Source organism: Mirounga leonina, unplaced genomic scaffold, assembly GCF_011800145.1.
Source record: "Mirounga leonina isolate KUSES-001 unplaced genomic scaffold, KU_Mleo_1.0 Mir_125, whole genome shotgun sequence".
NCBI classification, from domain to species: domain Eukaryota; kingdom Metazoa; phylum Chordata; class Mammalia; order Carnivora; family Phocidae; genus Mirounga; species Mirounga leonina.
In genome coordinates this window covers 63,162,102-63,185,897 of record NW_023270305.1, presented here as the reverse complement: position 1 = coordinate 63,185,897, position 23,796 = coordinate 63,162,102, and the positions used below count along the sequence as shown (strand labels likewise).

General features: G+C 39.2%; 1 protein-coding gene across 1 annotated transcript in view; it reads right to left on the bottom strand.

Annotated features, from left to right (window-relative positions):
- FSHR (follicle stimulating hormone receptor) overlaps positions 1 to 23,796 on the bottom strand; it is a 165,903-nt gene that overhangs the window by 68,016 nt on the left and 74,091 nt on the right. Inside the window, exon 2 of the mRNA XM_035001598.1 lies at positions 22,929 to 23,000. Within this exon, the coding sequence (XP_034857489.1) occupies positions 22,929 to 23,000 (72 nt within the window). The remainder of the gene's footprint in view (positions 1 to 22,928; positions 23,001 to 23,796) is intronic.

Here is a 23,796-nt window from a genome sequence, read left to right as displayed (position 1 = left end):
CAAGTGCATATGAGCTTAATATATTGGAGAATTAGAGAACTACAGAATTTCCCAGTGAAAGGAGAGATCTAAGAGATCATTTATTTCAACTTTCTAGGGAATCTAATACCACGAGGGGGTGACTGCTCAAGACTTACATGGGTGCTGGTGGTTTATATTTCCAGGCATCAGCTTTGTCTTTGAATAAAGGATTGCAATTTTTAAACCACGAGTAAGATGGGAATTTCAAGCACTCTGGCAGGCCAGTAGGAGAGATCATTGAGCAAATAGGGCTTTAGATATTTCTTAGATCACAAGATGTAGAACTTGATACATTCTGTTTAAGGTGAACATCACCACATGTTCAAGCATGTAGCTTTAATTTTAAAACTTGAGCAACACTTCTTTTCCTCCCATTTTCAATCTCATCCCACCACCCACAGTCAATGCAAACAAGTAGATATTATATATGGTAGATTGCAGAGGTAAATAAATTACCATACATTTAAGATTCTCTTCTGTGGACATTAACCAACCTCCTTTCCCATTTATATTAAATGGACTTCCAACAAGGTTAATTACTGTTCATATTTTCTACCAGAACTATATCTAGAAATTGTCATGAGAGAAACAGTGGCTGATATTTTGCTCTCAAAAAAATTATTTCCTCCTTCAGGGGTCTGAAATTTATTATCACCAAAGAAGAATTTATTGTCCTTGATCTGTGTTTCATCGTCTCTACTCATCCTTTCTGTTCTTTATTTGTATATTTAGTCTCTACCCTAAACTTAAACATGTTGAAGCTTTGAATGCCCCCCAAAGATTTACTCAAAAAGGTTTGGATAGACTCTCTTGCTAAGGATTGTTGCTGCCAGTCATCAGTTCAATATTATTTTACTTTGGTACCTCGGTTTCTCAAAAGCTGGTTAAACACTTGAACTCTGTATTCTCTTATGGTTTGGGGAGTCTAAAGAATGATTCTTGCTAATGCTTGTCCCAAAACACAAAGGCCTCATAAATGTAACCTGCTTAAAGATAGTGGAAGGGAAAGCTGGAATGGGCTTGGTGCTGTTGGGGAGTAGGGAAGGATGGAACCAATCTGAAAGTCAAACTTAGAAGGGGAGCAACCAGATACTCCTCTATCCAATCTTTGAATCAACTTTTCTCAAATAGTACCTTTCTGTAAACCAGTAAAGCCAGTTTAATGCTATCTGCTAGACAGGGCAAAGGATCAGGAGTTAGAAGAACTATGTTTAAACTAAGTTTCCTTCAAACTAGCTGTTGGCCCATTGGCTACTAATGTAAATGGGGTCTAAGTGTTCATGATTTATGTGAAGATGTTAATACCTATTTATCACTTTTCTAAGATGATGTGAGGATCAACTTAGCAACATGTGTTGAACAGATAAATCAATGGTAGATAGAAAAGTGCTTTGAAAAGTTAACTATATTTTTTAAAGGCAAAGTATAAAACTAAAGCAGTCATAATATTACCTGGCCTTAGATTTGCTATGGTGGTATGAATCACCCAGTTTGTGAATGGACTTAATTACCACTCTTAGATCCATTATTCCAAACCCATCTTATCATCCCATAGTTTCAAGATACTTACCTTTTCTTTGTTTTAAATTCTCAGCTATTTGCACATGTGAATGACAGGATTTAGCTTCTTCAGTTTTTGGTGTTAAATGCATTTGATGTTTAGATATTGTTTATATGGGATAAGCCCCAGTTTGTCAAGGCAGAAGGTAATCTAAACTAAATCTTCCATTAAGTTATTGGTTACCTCCCTCTGACCTCTTCCTGTTTTCAAAGGAGAGCCAGGAGAGGGTGATGGACTATTATAAAGAATGGAAGAGTGACGTTGGGAGTTCTGGCTATTAGGGAAATTGGAGAGGAGGCTTCTCTCCTTCAAACACATAGGAATATTGGATAAACATTCACAAAACAGCTAATTTAGAAACAATGAAAGTGACTCCACCTGCTAACCTGGTCAAAATGGTCAATGTACAGGGGCACCAAAGGACCAAGGAAAAGTTCTAATTAGCTTAATGGCTGGGTCTTGGAGCTTCAAAACCCACTTGGGAAGATGAGTCCAAATTGCAGATTTATTTTTGAGAAGAGCTAGAGCTGAATTATCTGCATAAAGTCAAGTTAGGGAAAGTGCATATTAGAGAAATGGGGACTCTAAAATTCCACTTTGTGGCTAAGGAAATCATCAAAGAAGCAGCTTAAGCCCTGGGTAGAAATAGTCACCTGCAAGTATTTAATACCAGGCCACTGATACGTGACTATGTGAATGAAAACTCATGCTATCCACTGTGTACAGTGAGCTCAAGCCAAAAAATTAATAGGAAGATCATAACAAAACTGGAGAAAATGAAGATGCTTGACAGCAGCAAATGAGAAACTATGTGTTCAGGTGTTTCTATATCTAGAGCATGGGGCTCCAACTGAGCACACCTCATCCCTTCTAAGATGGGCTGAGAGTAAATGTTATAAATCATACAAAGAACACGCTAGAGAGAATATTTATACCTCAATGACTAAGGATTAAAATAAGACTATAAAAGATTTAAAAAGAAGCATATTTGAAATGTTCAGAGATAAAGGTTTAGAAGTCATGACAGGAGAGTGTGAAAAAGACAGTTTTAAAAAAAACTAATGAAAAGAACATACAGTCAAGGTCATTAAAAGCTCAGTAGATGGATTGAGTAATGGGCTAGATATATTGAAAAACAAAGGGAATGAATTGGACAATTCATGAGATGAGGCAGTCACTCATAATGTAGGTCACAGACAAAAAGATGGAAACAGGCATGCTAAGTGAAGAGACATGGAAGATTGTATAAGTTCCAACATAGATCTAATAGGATATCCAGAAGGATGATGAAGAATGAGAAAGGAAGAATGATCAAGAGGTTAGAGATGACAATAAAAGGTTTTCTAGAGTTGAGAAAAGACCACCTTAGATTGAGGAAACCATTGAGCCACAAGTATAAAAAAATAATAAAAATCCATACCCAACAGTGAAACTATAGACAAAGAGTAACTTAAAACTTATCAGAGAGATTACCAGAAATTAGACTGACAGCAGACTTAACAGAAGCAACAATACACAATAGAAGATGATAGAGTAAATATAGCTGAGTGGAAATTCTGGTCAACCCAGGCTTATAAATTCACCTAGACTATAAAGAGTTCAGGAGAGGGCAGAGAAGACTGTTTCAGATATATAAAGAGTGAAGAGCTTATCATCCTTAAATGTGAAGAACAATTAAACAATTTTCATCAACAAGAAGAAAATGGAACCCAGAAGGAACAGAGTTTAAGAACAAAATCCTTGGCAAAAATGATAGTAATACTGAAGAATTCAATTAGAAAGAATGCTAATTGGGAGGTATTTTTAGAAAAGTGCTAGACCAAAATGACATGGAAAATTGCAAGGAGGAGACCAGAGTTAAAGCATTGGAGGTTCTTGTGTTCAGGTAGAGCAACATGATGCTGATTAATTTGGGGGGTTGATAAATGTTTTAAAAATGATAAAGTGACAATAAATAATATGAATAGAACATATAACTTCCAGAACAGTAGAGAGGGAGACTAAAGAAATTGTGTGGTGACTTTTCATGCACTAACAGGAAAGGTTTTATTATTGCATGTGCACATATGTTTGTATGTGTTGGATGCTGAATGTCTTCTCATAGCTCAGAGTAAATGTTATAAATCATAGCTCATAGCTTACAAATCTGTTTTAATTTAACCGTGTGTGTGTATTTATATAATAGTTGTAAATGAAAGCAAAGTTTCAACACATGCATAGACCCAGATTGACAAATTTTTTAGGTTATTCTTTTGTAGCAAGTACGATAGTATATATCGCTACAGTCAACAGATTGCGAAACCAGGCTGCAGGTACAGGTGCTTCTAGGGGGAACATTTACATTGTTATTTTCTGGTCCTTTTTTGAAGGAGTCCCAAACTGCCTTTTTGTGTGTTGCCAGGCTTATATTCTAAAGACCTGACATCTTTTATATTGGCTTTCCTCCAATGATAGTTAACATTCATTGATAAAGATAGCATATCACAGAGCTCCTTTCAAAGAGGACTCTCTCTAAAATGCTTTCCATACTCAGCCTTCATGGAGGCAGGCAGAGTAGTGTGCAAAAAGTAAATGATACTCTACTCTCTCAACTTTCTTCTAAGATGATTAACAAAATTTTACTTTCCTTATTTAAGAGCCTGTTCCATGTTCCCCCATGCCCCCCTTCTACATTCTGCAAGGTTTTTTCAAACTAGAGGTGAAATGTTCTTTGTAGGCTCCTACTTTTTCCCAAACTAGTATCTGACTCTTTATACTTAACGGTAGTCAGGGATGAGTTCTGGTCTTTTTGAATTAGGGATTCTTGCCCTTGTCTTTAATACTTTAACAACCATCAATATCTTCTGAAACATTTTGTCAGCATACAGTTATGTAAAAAAAAAAGTAGGTTACAAAAGAGCATGTGTAATATAATCTCATTTTAATTTTTTTAAGATTTTATTTATTTGTCAGGGAGAGAGAGAGAGAGAGGCAGGGAGAGGGAGAAGCAGGCTCCCCGATGAGCAGGGAGCCCAATGTGGGGCTTGATCCCAGGACCCTGGGACCATGACCCGAGCCGAAGGCAGACACTTAACCGACTGAGCCACCCAGCCGTCCCATCTCATTTTAATTTTTAAAAAATGCGTGTCAGCAGAGAAAAAATTGTGGAAGGCTGTCCACCAAAATGTTAACAGTGGGTATATTATTGCAGAATTATGTAAAATCATTGTTCTTTTTAACTTTCTGCATTGTCTAATGGTTTTTTTTTGCCAATAGCAAGCCTGCATTACTTTTATAATCATAAAAATTTCGATCTTAATTACTAAAAGCAAAAACTAAACCATTTCCATCCTGGACGGTGTTCCTGGTTACACAGCCTGAGTGATTGTATAGGTTGCCAAAAGAAGGCAGACAGTATGTAAGTACACAGAGCCTTTGCAACAATATATGTTGTATTTGAGAAGCTACTTGAGAAACAGTTGTTGCCAACTTTGTTTTTCCTATTCAGTTGCAGTTAGGTTTATTTTAGGAAGTGTTGCAAAGGTGACCGTAAAGATACTATAGTATGGTAAAACCAACATGGAAGTTGAGTACCTCAGACCAGGGCAGTCAGTCTTAGAAGAGGCCCTCCTGATCCTCCTTACCCTGCTGTAATTTTTCTCCCCTGCCATCTCCCAGAATTTATCTTACTCTGTTTGTAAGTAACTTGATATTTAAAAAGCTTTAAAGTCCAGTTAGTTAAGATACAGTGTAATATTAGTTTCAGGTATATAATATAGCGATTCAATACTTCTATCTATCACCCAGTGCTCATCATATTAAGTGCACTCCTTAATCCCCTTCACCTAATTATATGATTTTTAAGAAGTTTATTGTCCATTGTCTATCTCCTGTTCCAAGAATCTGAACTCCTCAAAGGCAAGGATCTTTGTTTGGTCAATATTGTCTTTCCAGTGTCAGCACACTGTAGGTGCTCAGTAAATTAATGCTGACAGAAGGAGTACACACTAAATGGTTACATAAATATGGAGAGAGCAGTGATAACACTGAAGACTGGACAATAGTAGAAACGGGAATATAAGAGAGGGAATAGCATGGATACTGGGACCTGAGGAGCCTAGCCTGGCTGTCAGGGAGGGTCTTTGGAGGTGAGAAGTAGCAAAGTGGGATGGTTGGGCTGGGGAGAGATGCTAAAAGGGATTTGAAAGTAAAAAGTTGCAAATCAAAATAAGGAGTGAGCACACTCAGGGGATGTGCTGAGAGCAATGAAGATTTCCTAACATGGCATTAAGTTAGGGCTCTGCCACTGAGACAGGGAATAGTCTCTCACCCTGATTTACTATAAAGGAAAAGTGGATACTGGTATAAAATTCAGAAGAGGAGTAGGCAAAATGGTTTTTTTCATTGTCTGTCTGTGATAATATTACCTGAGTCAAACACTCAGGGTTTAAAGGCTTTGCATTTGGAAGCATTTTCAATTCAAGCCACTGACAATGCAAGACAGCTATACTCGTGTAAAAACGGAACGCTTAAGGAGATATAGACCTTTTTATTTAGGCTTCTCTGAAACTCTAATTAAATGAAACAGATCTGTGCCTCATGCTTAGCTCTGATTTTTTTCATAAAATGCATTTGAAAGGCACACCATGAATATGTATTTGAGCATTTCAGTGATGCTCATTTGTGATGAGTATGGATAGAAATGAAATTCACTCAGTATAAAATGTTTACATGCTACAGTGAGCACGCCTTTGCTGTTTCTGAAGAGACAGCATGCCTTTTTGCTTAGTTCACCTTCTGAGGGTGACATGTCAGGGAGCTCCTCCTGCCATGCAGAAATCCTGTTACACTGGAAAATGGAAATTGTGATTAGGATGGACAGAACAGAGATCCTGTCTCCTTTCTAGAGATGTGCATGTCTTTTAAGAGGTCCAAGCTTCATGAAAAGCTATTTCATTCCTCATATTATCTTGGATTGATGGCCCTAGAGGGTTTTATTTTATTTTTTAAATTTCTCAATTATTCTAAAGAAGACCCAAAATGCTGAGAAAGATGTGCTATGGTGAGCGCTGTGAATTGTGTAAGACTGTTGAATCACAGACCTGTACCTCTGAAACAAATAATACATTATATGTTAAAAAAGGAAAAATGAAGGGGGGAAATTCCGAGGGGGAGACGAACCATGAGAGACTATGGACTCTGAGAAACAAACTGAGGGTTTTAGAGGGAAGAGGGGTGGGGGGATGGGTTAGCCCGGTGATGGGTGTTAAAGAGGGCACATACTGAATGGAGCATTGGGTGTTGTATGCAAACGATGAATCGTGGAACACTACATCAAAAACTAATGCTGTAATGTATGGTGATTAATATAATAAAATTTTAAAAAATGAAAAAAAAAAAGAAATAATCTAGAATTGAAAGGGAGTCTGTCTGAGGAATTCTAGACTACAGAATGTATTTTTCCTTGGGATTAACCTTTGCCATCCTTGCTTGAAGGGAAGGGGTAGACTTTCTCAACCTAAAAGGGAGCTTTCTTCCTGTCTAATCATGGGACATTTTTAAGAAGTGAAGAGGAAGAAAACATGCTGGAGAAATTGTGCAATGATAGTGGCCTAAGGCACATTAATCACTTTCCCACCATATCATAGCAATTGATTTTGGAAATATTTCCAGGGACATTAGCAAGGCAAGCATATTTTATATTGTAGACTCTAGAGCTGGTGCTTTTGAAACTTTATCTTCTCAAATTTTGCCCGGTGGCCTGATTCTGGGACATTTAACCTGTGACTTAAAGGTGATCATTTACCTCTGTGTTTAAGAATTATTTACAATGAGAATCAGGCCAGATTAGGGTGTCCATAGGGAGATGAGATTTTTGAATACCACAGAAGGAATGATAGAACAAGAGCTGAGAACACTGAAACCCAAAATAGGATTATCAGAGCAGTGTGGTAAGTCTCAAAAAGGCTAGGGGCGCTTTGACAAAGAGGCAGTCAAAATTTATTAATGCTCTTGATAAAGAGCTGAAAAATTCTTTGCCATCAACATTTTTCCCTCTATATAGGATGGCCACAAAACTCACATATGTGTTTGTTACTGTATCTTTTGAAGCCTTTCAAAGGATATAGTTTTGCTTTTAATCATATAGTGGTGAACATTGGAATGGCAATTTCCTTTTTCCTATGGCTTTAAATGTGGCATATTAAACTGTAAAGAACCAAATGGATCTTTAATGTTGGTCATCCCTGGACTCCAGGGAGAGGAGCTGGAACAGGTTAGGACCAAAAACACAGAGATACTGAGGAAGGGGCATATTTAGTTTAGTTAAATCCTGCCATTTGCCTTGTTTAAGTAGAGGATTACCAAGAAGCAGAGACCCACTATTGTGTTGTGTCACCCACCAGACATAGCTTGTTTCTTATCCTGACATAGACAACATTTTATGAAAAATGGCAGAATATATCAGATCTTAGAGCATTTAAAAAGGCACACCAAACCTCATCTTCCTATAATAGAGGAAAACTTGACTTGAGAAAGTGAGCATTTGCTTGACTTTTCCCAGACAAGATCAGGAAAACACTATTGTTCTTTGGGTAGGAGCAGAATAGTTTCCTTTCTGACTTCATTCCTGCCCAAGTTCAGGAGAGCATTGAAGAATTTTACTTTGTCCTGTGGAAGGAGAATTACTTGGAGCTAGGAGATAGGGTTATACCATATTATCCCATGTGTGGTTTGCCAGTTCTACCTGTCCTTCTGACTGGGATATAGTAACACTATATATTTATTATTTACTCCATGAATGCAATCTATGAAAATGGAGAAATTGGACAATTAAGGCCCTGAAGTGAATGTCTTAATTTGACTATGTAATTGGGGTTAGATAAGAGGGTATGTATAAATCTCCCATTTCCTTTGGTTCTACGTAAGCCCAGCCTTAGGGACATCTACTCTGTGAAGAGTTGACCTCCTTAACAATAGCTCCTCCAAATCAGTGACACTAAGCAGTTTTAAAAATGTAATTTGAGTTTGTCTATTGTACACAGACCATTACACTATCAGGACATTGATAGACAAGCACCTGGTATCTTCTGTACAGGATCATGGATGGGACATCAAAGAAGTCAATATCCTGGTGAATTCAGGTGAAGTTACGCCAGTGCATGGAGCTTCTTTTCTTCTCCTATTGGAACTTTCAGAGCTCAGTAGGAGCCCATTGTATATAATGTGATCAGAGGACAAGGACTGTGGAAACCTGCAGACCTCTTTAGGGAGTGCTCAGATCCCCAGTATGACTTTGAATCTGTTTCATTCATATCTGCCATTCAGAACATTTTCCCCTCTCCCCTTTGATTATGGAAATCCTACTGTCTCCATAAAAGCTTCCCTGGCTTTTCTGCTCTACACTGGTCTAACTCCCACTAATTTGAACTGCTTTCAGCACCCAGGGTCTGGACAGCAACATTGAGAGGCAACTTATCTTCTGGTTTGTGTCCTCTGTTTCACATGAATTCCTCTTATTTCTATAACCCTACATCACAAACTTCTTGAGGTTAGAACGAAATCTGATCTTTTCTTTAGGTCCTACTATGGAAGATTGAAAGAAGAATGGATAGATAGATTGATAAAAGGAGCTTAGGAAATCTAGTAAGAATAAAGCTGAGAGTTCGTGATGTGTTGTTCTTTCTGATTATACAAAGTCATAAGCAGGTGGGGGAGATTCTCATTTCCAGTTGGTGAGGAGCACCTATTCTGTTTATTACTGTTCCCTCCAGGAAGCCTCTTACTCTCCCACCTTCCCTCATTTCTTTTATACACCACACTTAAAATTGGAGGCATAACCTTGTTCAAGAATGTGCAAAACAGGAACATGGTAATGAACTCTTGTTGCTGCTATAAACTTGATGAATGGCTTGTAGAGGAAGGGCATTAAATGGAAATCTCAGTCCAGTGATTAGCTCTGTGGCATTCCTCCCTTGGAACTCATGCAGACCAGCATAGCATTCATTCTAGTCTAGGTTTCCTATGAGCCCCACTGGTTGTACCAGGAATGTTTCTGGGTCTTGCCTGGAGAGGAAAAGGAGAAAAGAAGCCTTCTTTGTTTCCTTCCAGCATTCTCACTGTTTTCTTCCAACTCACTTCCCCCAACCCACCTCACTTCCCCCAACCCACCTTCACTCACAGCTCTGTGTTTCTTCTGGGTGAAAACTTAGGTGCTACCTTGACCTGCTTTTTCCCTCTGACCTTTGCCCAACTGCCAGGACATAAATGTTTATATTTAGTCCCCTACTTTTTGCCTGTGATGCAAATTTCCTGTCACAAGAAGGAGTGCTCAGGCTCAGTTTGCCTAGGTGAAGCATACAGTGGGTTTGTTCCTGAAATAGTTGTGTGAGAATTGTATTTTTCAGTGTCTAGCTGTGTTTGCAGAGCACCAACAAAGGGGCTTTCAGAAATTGAGATAATACTTTGATAATTGACTAGTTAAACTAAAAAACTGAGTACTATTTTACCTGTTAAATGTGATCTGACAATGACAGAGTAAGAAAACTTTGTCCCATTATCTATCATTTGGTTAAAGCAGTGGAGCATGTGTTTATGCATTTTGTTCTGTGCTTTTCTCTAATTGTGTCATGTGTATTTTATTAACAATTACACTAGAGCAGGTACTGTGGCCCATTTCTCTTGGATCCTCCACCATACAGTGCCTTACACAGAACTAGTATTTTTTATATCTTGTTATTCCATATGGAACATGGACTAGCAGCGTTGGCCTTCCCTGGGAGCTGGTTAGCACTGTAGAATCTCTGGTTCTACCCAGACCACTTTAGTCAGACTCTCCATATTAGATCTCCAAGTGATTTGTGCACATTAAGATCTCAGATGCTATGGTGTAGGAGATACTTAGCAGGGGCTCATAAAATGTGCATTGCATTTAGTTAAAGAAAAATCCTCTCTTGCAGAGATGAAATCCTATACCTTAGCTGAGAATTTCTGGTTGAGTCTATATGTTACTAGAATGTTCATTCTTAGAAGAAGCAGAGAGAAGTAGGCAAAAGCAGGAAGAAAACAAGTCTATAAGTGGAGCTGACTTAAAAAAATTTCCATTAAAAATAATGTTTTGATGAGATAGCTTGGGCCAATTTTTAATAACACACCCATTTGGAGCACTGATTCTTTGGCATGGAAAGGGTCAGTTTTGCACTTGGATTTTCACTATTTGGATCAGATATCTGTCCACTTCTAGGGCATCCTTCTTTACTACTGCCCAGTGCTCAGGACTGAGTGGGAAGTATGAGAACACTGAGCAGAAACACCTGCATATGAAGGTATGTATTTGGCAGAAATATAAGGGTTACTTTTTTCTTCTGACTTGGACACTTTTACTATCCTGTACTGAAGTGACCATAAGACTCTTAAGATATAATTTCTCTTTAATAAAGGAGAGGCAGCATTGCAAAAACAAAGTATTATATGGATAAAGTGCAGAGAATGTGAAGTGGGAAGGATCCCACCTCCATGACTTGATAGCTGTTGAACTTAGGCCAGTCTCCAAACTTCTCTGAACTTCATTTTCTCTCCTCTGAGGTGGGCACAAATATTTGCCCCTGTTGCCACTGAAGAGTTGGCGTGGGAGATTAAGTGAGCTGTATATATATATGAGGTATTTTGAAATTATAAAATAGGTAACAAATGTAAAGATATTCAAACTACTGCTACTACCGCAATTAAAATAAATGAGAACTCTGTGAATTTGTGTATGTCCTCCTCTTTTCCATTAGAAAGATTATCATTCTCCTGTATCATATATGATCTGGAATACCCTTGTTGTATTCATAGATGTTATCGAATAACATTACTGTGTGAGCATTGGAGTCAGAATGCCCAGGTTCAAATTCCAGCTCTACCACTTGTTAGATATGTGAGGCTGGGCAAGTCACATACCCTTCTTGGCTTCAATCTCCTCACTGTAAAACTGGGATGATAATTAAGCTAATGCGTGTAAAGTGCCTTATCTCAGTTTATGGCAAAATAATCACTCAACAAGTGACAGCTATTGTTGATCACTATGGGAACTCCTTGAGAGCAGGTACTGTATATCTTCATCTTGATTGCCCAGAACATCTAATAGTGACTGGCACATAAGCTTCATCAAATCACTCCCTCATGTAATTAACACATATACTGTGGCTCAAGAAGAATTTGTGGAATTGTTGACTGATGGATGGATTATGCTTCTCTGAGTTTGCTTGGTCTTTCTCAGAGTTGCTCTCAAATAGAACAGAATAAACACAACAGTGCACAGACTAGTCAGAAGGAGGTGTCCCTGGCTTGAGGAAGCTCATTAGCTCTACAAGCCTCATCCTCACTGGTGTTCAGGGAGTGATGGAATTCACAATCATTTACTCTGTGAACCCTGATAAATCACTTGATGGATTAGCTAGTGTCATCCATCAACCTGCACTTGTCTTGAGAACTTGACTGAAGTCTATAAATCTCTTCCCTTTAAAAAGGCCCAAACACTGATCTCTGATTTGGCTTCATTTCCTTGAAGTTAGCGTGGAACTTATTTTCTATCCAGGATTTTTTTCTTCTAGAACTTGGTGCTACAAAAAGCCACCATCCTGTTGTTCCCCAAAGCAAATGTCTGCTTTACTAAATGAAAAGTCCTATCTTAAGTGTCTTACTTGGTTGGACTGAGACATTTTATGTACATATGAGAGGGAATAGGGAAGATAATATAAAGGAAGGTATAAAAGGGCACACTTGTAACAAATACATGAAGATTGGCACCTCAATTTTTAACATTCACTGAAGGAAAAAAAAAAAAAAACAGCTTGGGTTCTCCTTCTGGTCAGTGAGTGAGTGAGGGAGCCCATCCTCAGTAGATGGAGTCCTGAAAGCATTGATGTCAGTTTGATTACAGGAAGCTCATCCTTCCTTCAAATTTCAGTTCATGTACACATGGGTCCTTGCAGTCCAAATAAGTAAGCCAATCTAGATAACGATTTTTTCATATACTAAAGCAAATCTCCCTAAGCACATGTACCACGTTGACTAAAATCTCACCATTAGCAATTTAGTCCTCTGAAATAGGTATTAGCCACTTCATGTCTTTTTAAAAAAGGCAAATTGTGTTGGAAGTTCCAATTCATTAACTCCTTAAATTTCAACGGCACTACTTTTTTCAGATGCCCTTATCTTTACTGGGAAAGAAGAATAAAGAAAAAGGATTAAAAAAAAAAGATTGAGACCCTTTTTGGGGAAAATGTTCTCAAAGGCTGGGAAAGAATTCAAGAGCTAGAGTCTTTCAGTTGTGCCCAGCCCTGTGCTTGGTGCTTTGAAAGAATATGAGAAGAAAGAAAGTCATTGTGTAGTTGAGTGGAGATACCATGATTGTGAAGCAGAGCAAATGGTCTCTCTTTATTATTCATACCTTGCATTTGTATGCACTTTTAACTTTTCAAAGCACGCTCACATCCAAGTGCAAATTACATGTTTATAAAACATTTGGCATCAACAATTGCTATCTCTATGCCCAGACTCTCTCAGAATCTCAGACCCACTGGGGTGATTAACTTCTACTTTATTCATTTAGGCTCCTCTGGCATTTATCCCTCTTATGCTTTTCCCCTCTGCCTCTGCCTGTTTAACTTCTGGAATGGTCTGAACTATAAAAACACATCTCTAATCATTTGATTTCCATGTAGGCTGGCCAGGGTGGAGCCAAGCACCACAGGAAAAGTTTATGAAGTGTAAGATTCAGGTAGTTTATTTGTTGGGGGGTAGGCAGGCAAGTGGGTCCATATCCTATTTGAGTCTTTTACTGTTTAAAGCATCTTATTAAGTCATAAACAGTCCAGATGGATGTGGTTGTGATGGGCATGGGCTAAATGAGGAAATAAAAATAAGTAGTTTGTGCATCGATTGGAGCTTGCATTTAGATTGCATCTTTTTATTTTAATACCATCCTATTAAAAAAAAACAAAACAAAACCTAGCAGGAGTCACCAGGGCAGAGCCACGAGGCTATTTTTAACTTGAGTATTATGCTGCCTTAATTGTATCTTCTCTGAGTAGACACAAACATTGAGTTACTGGCAGAGATAAAAAAAAAAGCCCTGTTCGTTTTCTGGTTTATCTGTGAGCACTGACAAACATAACACATTTGAAAGTCCCTCCTACAACTCCCTCCCACAACTTGCCTTGTCAAGAAAGGTCAGAAGGGCAAACATGGCTGAAGCAGAAGTCTTAAAAGATAGAGAAGATGATATTGCTTGGATGTTGATTAGAAAATTGAAGAAAATTGTATTTGACGGCAAGCCAGAAAAGCCTTGTTTTAGTAACCTCCGTCAAGTCTTGCTACCTGGAAGTCTTAGCTGCTGCATGAAAGGTGCCAAGCAGAGGTCACCAGGACCATGAATGCCTTGGAGTGTCAAGTGGGTGGAAGATCTTAGAGGTGGAATATGTAAATGACAGCATATCTGTGCTTTCCCAAGCAAGTGAGCATCTATAATACACATCTTTATTACTATAAGCTTGCTAGTTTACAATGCGTACTATGGACTAAATGTTTGTGTCTTTCTCTCTTTATCCCCAACTCAAATTTATATGTTGATGTCTTAATCCCCAGTGTGGTGGTATTTGGAAGTGGGGACTCTGGGAAGTAACTGCATGAAGTCTTGGGAGTGGAGCTCTTATGATGGGGTTGGTGCCCATATAATGGGATAAAGAGACCAGCACTCTCTCTTGGCCATGTGTGGATACAGGGAGAAGGCAGTTGTCTATAAGCCAAGAAGTGGGTTCTCACTAGAACTGCCCGTATTGGCACTCTGATCTTGGATTTCTAGCCTCCAGAACTGTGAGATATAAATGTTATTTAAGCCATCCAGTCATATTTTATTATAGCAGCCCAAACAGACTAAGACAGTGGGGTTTTCGCCCATATTCTTCCAGTAAACCCTTCCAGCAAGGAAACACCTATACTATCTTTATGAATAAAGCGTAAGGGACTGAGATGTGGAGAGTTAAAATGAATACCATGTTGAGGGAATCCATAAAATCACCACATCTCAGGAACTCTGTTTCCCCTATTACATTTCCCCTCTCCTGTCCCCCTAACACATAAAAAAATCAAAGCAAAACCAAAACAGGCAAAAACCTAAGCATATCAATATGATGCAAATAAGTTATTCTCTTTTTGAGCTGGACAGCCATTAGATGTTATAGAGTTTATTTTAAGGACCCACCTAGAAACTGTTGAAATAAGGAGACTTAATGGGATTACTAAAACCACACCAACCCAAAATGTGACAAGAAAACAGCTTCTTGTATTTCTTGGTTAAAGCAATAAATATAACAAAAATACTTATTTTCAGAATATTTATGGAGAACAGGAAATGAGATAAGGACTTTCACCTTCTAGACACTAACTCATGTTTGACCTGGGTCAATAATGACAACTTAATTGGCTTAATCTTACATTTCCCAACTGCTGACTAAGTTAATTTGCAACTTAACAGGCAGCTCAGTTTGTAAACCCTTGGACTTAAGCCAGTCTCAGAAAGAGCTCTACCCAGAAATGGGTTGGCACACAGGAAGTTGAAGGCAAAAAAATGCAAGAAGAGGTTTGTCCCCTTCTATGATTGTCCCTTTAGAAAATGACTCTGGGTTCTGGTTTACGGAAGTTCCAAGTGCTTAGGTATACAAATTCTCTCTTCTAATCATAAATGACATCAAAGGAAGCTTTCACAGCCATAATGTTTCCCTTGGTCACTCTTTCAATTTTAGTTGAATAATTCTGGAAAATGGTAGATGCCACCAAAAAGGAAGCCTTGTGTAGCAGAAAGGACCAGACTATCTTGGGTTCAAATCCTAGCTTTACCACTGAAGGACCTTCTGATGCTGTTTAGTTGCTTAACCTTGCTGAATGTTAGTATCCCTGTCTGTAAAGTGCAGATTAACAGAGATGCAAGATTTAAAACGGGCCCCAAACAGGTACTAAATAATTGTTTTTTAAAAGTCAACTTTATTGAAGTATAATTTTGACAAATAATAATATACACTCATTTTAACTGTTCAAGTTTTTATAAATGGATATATTTTGTAACAGCACCACAATCAAGATAGAGAACTTCTCTATCAGCCTAAAAAGTTCCTCGTTCCCCTTCCCAAACAATCTCTACTATCACTCTTGGCCCTGGGCAACTACTGATCTGATTTCTGGCACCACAGTAGATTTTCTTTTTTAGAGTTTCATATAAATAGAATCATATGGTATATATACTTTTGAGTCTGGCTTTCTTTTTTTTACTTGGTATAATGCTTTTGAGATTCATCCATTTGTTGTATTAGCAGTTGATTGCTTTTTATTTTGGAATAGTATTCTGTCACATGGGTAAAACACAGTTTGTTTACCCCCTGACCTGGTGATGAGTCTGGGGTTGTTCTCAGTTTTGAGCTATTATGAATAAATCTGTTATGCACATTCTCCAGCAAGTCTTTGGGTGGACATATGTTTTCATTTCTCTTGGGGAAATACATTAAAGAAACTGTCAAACTCTTTTCTGAACAGATTGTACCATCTTGCATTCTTACCAGATAAGTATGAGCGTTCCATTTGCTCCATAGCCCGACCAATACCTAGGGTTGTCTAGACTAATAGCTCTACAAACAGAGACAAAAATCCTTAATGAAGGTCTGTGTGTGAGTGATACTTAACAAATACAATCAAATCATTCACTTGGTTGTTCCAAATAACCCATTTAATTCCCATGATTAACTATGACACCAAACTTGTCCCTATAACCTGTAAGGTACTCTATGACCTCACCCCAGCTGCTGCTTTGATCTTATCTCTACCATCCTCCTTTGTTCTCCCACCACACCATATAGACATACTAAATACGTTTGTTTATGTTCTTTACAAACTGGATTCAGACTTAAGTATCATCCACCTTAGGGCCTTCAACAGTGGATGTACATTAGAATCAGCAAGGGAGCATTAAAAAATGATCACTGCCTGGCCCCACCCTAGACAAATGAAAAAAATCCCTGGAAATGATAGGCCTGTGGATTATTTTAAGAGCCCCCCGGGGGGTTCTAAAGCGCGATCTGAGATGAGAACCACTGAATTTCATTATCTTTTCATGACCAGCAATTCATATCCCCTCTTCCCATTCAGGCTCTAACTGCTCCAACACTGGCCTCCAGTTGTTAACCAGGAGTCTGGCACATCATCAGCCTACCTACCTCTTGCTTTATTTCACTAAGTGGGACTCAAGGCTTATTTGCCTATTAAATCAGAAACACAGAAATTTGGGGTAGGAATGGACTTACATTATCTAACAAGGAGGTGCTCAGGGAGGCAAAGCAGATTGGAGCCCAAATTTCTAGATTATAGTCTTGGTTATCTGATGTGTTTCCTTTTTATGTGTGTTTGAGTGAGCCCAAAGAACTGAGACATCGAAGGATCCTCAACTTTTTTAGTGTGCTTGCACCAGTTCTCATTTAATAAATTTCTTCTTCTAGAAGTCCCTCTGTTAACTTTTCTTTCCCCAGTGATCTGGGGGTGGAGGCTGAAGTGTTAGACTAGTGTTCTCATTTTTATATGTAAATAAATCACTTGATTATATTTTTTGTCCTTATGTTATCATGAATATTTCAAATGAATTTTATATGGTTCATATTTATGGCTTGGGAGCTATTTCACATTTTGGCTCATTGCCGTCTCATCTGCATATACCATATCTCAGCTGATGTTGATTGGTCTCATTTACATATTCATCATGCTCCTATTTTCAAAGATATTTTGTTATAAACTGGCTTTTCTTCCCCCTCCAGTGTTATAATAGCACATAGATGTGTGTTTAAATTGCACTCATTTCCATACATAATTTTTCTGGTTACCATAAATCACCACCTTGTCACCTGCTCCCCCCACCCCATTCAGTGGAATCTTCACACTTTATACCAAGCTGACATATGGCTCTGAAGTAATTAAAGACAATGTAAACAGTTTACAGTGCACTTTGCAAAGCCACTTCACATTGCAGAGAGTTTAATTGTTCCTTTTCCCCTAGCCATTCCCAAAGCAGTGAAGAGTAGGGAGGTTTGAGATAGTGATGCTGAGTAAAGCTATGTTGTGAACAGTGGTCATTTTTTTCTAAGGAAGAAGCAACTGCCTCTCCTTTTCCCAGAAAGACTCCTTTCCCTTGTGACTTCTTATAGAAACAGAGGGGCTGGGTTAATGAAAGAAGGATCATCGGGCATGGGTTGGGCAGAGTTACTGGATTCTTTAAATCATTCTAACAGGAGGAAGGGGGAAGAATCAAACACATCCTCAACCACCCAGGCCACAGAGACCTGTCTCGGGGTTGAGAACCGGACTAATTTTCTTTTTCAACATTAGCTGTTGGACCAGCCACCAGCCCCTAGTCTCTCCCTTTTTTTCCATCAGTAGCCTCAGGGTTTGTTAGCGGCTCTCCCTCCCACGCTCCAAGCCCATGTGTTTGGGGTGGGTGTTTTCAACTCTGAGTATGGAACCCATTACCCAGGCCACAGCCACTTTGAGCATTGCCTTCCCTTAGTTGTAGTGATTGGTCCAGGAATGGTAGTGTGATCTAATTGAGTCATACTAAATCTTAAGACTTTTATGAGATGGAGGGAAAAAAAAAAGTCAAATCTTTCCTTCTGAATGGAACCCAGGAGATGAGCAATCAGAACGGCTGCTGGCGTCTTGTCACCAGGTTGGGGAGAAGGGCGGAAGCTAACGTAGTGTAAGGGAGACCTGAGAGAGGGAGAGAGGCCAGATTCTAAGGACATGGAACCTGAATAGAGCAGTTTCTAAAGCCATTTGTCCTCTCTGACCATCAAGTTAAATGAGCCATTAAATTTCCTGCCTATCTGAGGTTTATTTTCTTTAGCCTCTCACAATAGAAAGTGTCCTAACAAATACAGTGTTTGTATCACTTACTTTTATCTTGTGCATTTTTGTCCTGGATTACATTTTGAACTATACTATGTAAGTACCTAGATCATAGTAGATTCTCAGCCAGTGTTCGTATGCTTATCACCTCCTACATTATTTATCACTATCTTCATATTATTTAGTATTTTTATTTCTGGGTATCTTCTTTTCCCAACTAATTATATTTGTTGATTCATTTTTATTCATGCATTTATCAGTTATTTATTGTGCAAGGCACCAAGGATTCAATCCTGACAAAAGCAAACATGTCCTTGGACAGTCCAATAGGGGAATTAGAAATTAAATTAGCACATAAATAAGTGTCATATATTGCTAAAATGAAAGTCAGCACAGAGATACTAGTGATAGGAGAGTGTATGTAGTGGGGGGGTTTTGCCCTAGTTGGAGAGGTCAGGGAGGGCTTTTCTAGGCAATGACAGTGGCATGGGAATCTGAAGGATGGGTAGGAGCCAACTAAATTAAAAGTGCAGAGTGGAAAAGATGTTCTAGTCAGGAGGAACAGCATGCACCAAACAAGGCTCATGGTGGGCAGATAACAGTACATTTTGTGAATTGATAAAGGGCTAATAGAGCAAAGGCGAGACTGTGAGAGGATATCATTTCTTTGTTTATGTTGAGAGCAGTGGTAAGGCATGGCATGTATGTGTATATGGCAAGACAGATGTGGAAGGTGACATGATTAGATCGGAATTTAGAAAATATCACTCTGGGGCGCCTGGGTGGCTCAGTTGGTTAAACGACTGCCTTCGGCTCAGGTCATGATCCTGGAATCCCGGGATCGAGTCCCGCATTGGGCTCCCTGCTCGGCAGGGAGTCTGCTTCTCCCTCTGACCCTCCTCCCTCTCATGCTCTCTGTCTCTCATTTTCTCTCTCTCAACTAAATAAATAAAATCTTAAAAAAAAAAAAAAAAGAAAATATCACTCTGGTTGCCATGTAGTAAATGGCAGAGCATGCTGGTGGATAGGGCAGCACAAGTCGAAAAGTGTTGCAGTTAGCTTGGGAAAGATTACGGTGGCTAGAGAAGGAGGTAAGTGGACAGATTAGAGGTATAGCAAGGAGATAAAAACAGTAGGACTGGGTGTTGTACTTTAATAAAAAGTTATACTTGATCTTGCCCTGAAAGAACAATTAAGGGACCTGGAAAAACTGCAAATTCTGAATACAGTCTAATAAATGTGCTATTGATAGTATGGACACAAGATTATGGTTTGGAAACACTGAGAGTTCTGGAAAGGCTATATAGAGGAGTAAATATTTAATCTGGACCCTGGAGGACTAGCAGGATTTCTTTTCCAATTTCAAGTGAAGTTTTAGGCAGAGGGACAGCATCTACATAAGACCAGTGTGAAAGTATATTTTGTTAATTAATTGGCTAATTAATTACTTCACCTGTAACTTTTTTTTTTTTTATTCCTCTTTGTGCCAGGCATTGTCCAAAGAACTGGCCATCACATTCTAAATAAATATGATGTCTGATAATGATAATGCTTGAGAAATGGCAATTTCTCCTGCCTGGTAAGAATGTGGGGGTATGCAGTGCATATGGTGGAAATATAAAGGGCTTTGATTTATGTGCCAGGCACTTAAGACTGAAGGTTATGGCAGTGAGAGTCCCTCCAGTTTCTTCTGCAAGAGAGTTTGAGCAGTGTGGGGCTGGCAGCAGGGAGCTAGGGAGATTGGGGCTGGCATGACAGCCTCATGTAACAGGCTATCTAAGTGTTGATGAGACTTTGAACCTAATAGCAGCGGGAGTGAGAGGAGGGCTGGATTCCAGAGATATTTTTGAGAAAGAGTAAATGGGACTGGAAAGGGACCCGGGTTTAAGGGATAAAAATTCAAGGGAGATTTTGAATTTTCCTGCTTGGGAGTCTCGGCAGGTGGTAATGCTATTCCCTGGGCAATATGGGAAGGTGAGAAATTTAAGGATAAAGACAATGAGCTAATCTGGATATATTAAATTTGAGGTACTTGTAGTTTAATTAGGTATAGATGTTTAGGAGTCTTTCCATATCAAAACAAGAATTATAACCTCAAAAGAAAGATTTCTAAGAAAGATAGAAAGAACCATTATGGAGTAGTCTGGGAGCCTAGCAGAGTGGGCAGGAGGATGTGGTGTCATTGAAGTGAAAAGAGGCAGAAGTGTTAGGAAGAATGGCAGCAATAGTCAATGAGATCAAAAGCTGCATGTAAGTTAAGTACTAAGAACACAAAGTAGAAGTCATGAGATCTGGCAGTTCCATCATTATTGGGGCCTTTTATTGAGTAATTATGTGGTGTTAGGGAATTTGTGGTCCAGTAGCAAGAGGGCTGGCTGAGGAGTGCGTGAAAAGAGAGGACAAGGGGCAGTGAATGCACCTGTTCTTTCACAAGAGTGGGAATGGCAAGAAAGAGGAGAGGGAAAACTTGGCCACATGCGCAGAAAAAATCAAAGGGATTTTATGGTCCATGGAGACAGAGATATTGAAGAGAAAGCCAATACTTAATAAGTTCAGGAAACTGGCTAAAAACTGGATGAAGAAAAGAAATACAGGGGATAGATCAGGAAAGGAGATAAAGGAGATGAGAACTCATCTCTGACCAAGAGTAGAAGGTGAGACAATGGATGAAGGGGAGCATAGAGACTGAAGAGTAGTCTGTTCAGAATTCAGTTCGGTGCCAGGCCTTCTACTATGCAATGTTTTTGAAGCCCTAAGACACACAAAGCATTCAAAAGAAATGAGATCACTTTAATTTTATTTTAGGCATCTTGCTGTGTCAGTATAGGCTGATTAATAAAGACATGCAGTAGAAATGGGCAAGCTGTGTTTGAGGAAGTTGAGGTGTTTTTGAGCCAGCTGCCCTGTCTCTGGGATTATGGCTATATCAGCTCAGCTTAAGGATTTATAATACTATTGGAAGGTCCTGTCTGATGCTGAGCACCCAATGAGGGGTCAGTCATACCTGCTGCATTGAATTTGATTAAGGTGGATTATTTGTGGTGTCTCATATTCCTGCCTTTAGAACAATTTCTATGCAATTATAGGGCTGCTTGGGGACAAGGCATATTGGGTAGTCTAGTTATTTAGTTCATATCAATTCCAGGCAGGGCAATGGCTAACCCGTCCAGGAATACACCTTGAGCAGAAAGCTCTCCAACTCTATCCCTTCCTTGTTTCCCTTGGTGAGCTCTGCTCCAAAGACTGCCCCATCTCCCAATTCCTGTAAGTGTTGAATGTCCTCAAGAGGGTAAACCCTGGAAGACTGCAGATTTTAAACTGGGCTCTCATCCAACTGGGGATCCTTACACTTAGGAATTTGAGATCACATAAGCTATCTCCTTCTTTTAAAACTTCTTCCTTAACCCACCGATGGGGAAACCAAGGCCCCCAGAGATACAGTGATTTTATCAAGGTCACACAGTAAGTTTATATTAAAGCTAGCTCTCCAATCTAGGATTCTGAGCACCCTCCTCTAAGCAGGTGATGTAATTGCTGAGACACATTGCCATTCTCTCTGCTTTATGTTTCCCTCATTAATGGATTTCTTTCTTGCTTCCTCAGACTTCAGCAAGTGTTCTTAAACAGGGGTGAAAGAACCAAGAGGAAAAATGGAATGGCTTTTAAAAAGAGACCTGCATGTAGCCTGGGGGATTGCTTTCTTCTTACAATGAAAAAAATCATTCCCTTCTGTGTAATCCATCTATCTGTTGCTATATTTATTGGTGTTTAAATTCTGGCGGCCACTGTGGTGAAGAACAGATTTTTCTGGCCCTTAAGACCTGGAGATGGGATCAAGAGCCTTCAAAGAAAGAGTGGGTTATTTTAAACATGGAGGAATTTATTCTGCTTTTTACTACTGTGCCTCATTTTGAGAAAAGCCTGTTTGGGGAGACCCCTACATTAAACTAGTTCAGTAAGGAGTGAATGTTTGCATTAGCAGAGGGGTCTTCTCTTTTCAAAGGAAATCTCCTTCAGTGCTGTAAACTTCCCTAATGATTTTAAATGTTGATATATCAATTAACACTTGCCAGCATGGCATGGGAAAGAGAAGTCTCTAGAATCTCAAACACAAATGTTAGGCCCTGCTGTTAATGAAAAATTAATCAGAAATAATAAACAATATCCCTGAAAAAGAATGGGTATCAGCAGAGAAAATTGGCTTTGGTTTATAAAAATTCGGCTCACAGGTACTTCGGAGCAACACCTTAGAGAAGAAAAAGTGAGGATAGCTTAGATTGACTTTATGCTCATCTCAACAGCCACACTCTGAAAGAGTCCTCATTATTAGGAAAGAAAATGGGAGGAGGTTCAGAAGGTTCTCTGGCTTCTAAGCACAGAGCATCACACTGGATGTGATGTGAGGCCCACCCTGGTTGAGGCACCCACAGCATTGTCAGGTACATACATTTTCTCCAGGTCCCCAAATCCAGAAAATGCTCCTTTAGGGATGACTCGAAGCTTGGTGAGGACAAACCTCCTGAAAAGAGAGTGGACATAAGATATCACAACCTCTCACTGATCCATAATTGACTGCCTAACCTGTACTGGCAGTCAACAGCCAACATGTATTAAGTGTAGTCATTTAGTAGTGGTAGCAATTGCTTTTACATGGTCTCTCTTCATCCTTACCACAAAGTGGTGATCCTCATTTTACATAAGAGGAAACAGGTTTAGTGAAGTTTACAGATTTGCCCAGGGTCACTCAGGTGATGGGTGATGGGTGACAGAGTTGGAATATGAACCCTCTCATCAGTACTCCATGTTGTGTCCTGTAGCCTTCTGGGAGGTCCCTTCTTTTTCTCTACACCAACCCACAAAACCTCTTCCCTTATTGTCATTCTTAGCTGACCTTGCTTCCTATTTCAAGGAGAAAATGAACCCAGTAGAAGAGAACTTGCTCATGTTCTCACATGACTTTCAGCCATTAAGCCATCTGTACCCTGCCTCCCTCTTGTTACCAAGGGTGACCAGGACTCTGGACCTGGCTGAGAACAGCTCCTCCAATCCACATCAGACCTCTCCTCCTCTCTTCTAGTAGAGGTAACAACTATAGCAATTTTCCCCTTTCTTGTGTACATTTTATTCACCTATTTTTGCTTCTCTAACTGGATCCTGCCCATCAGTTTACAAACATACCATAATTTATTTCATCAAAAAAACTCTACTCTTAATCTCAGTCACCTTCAGTTTTTGCCATTTTCTTCTGCTTGAAATATTTGTCTAATCCTACCCCAAAGTTTCTTCCAATGGCTCCTTATCTCAGTCAGGAAAAA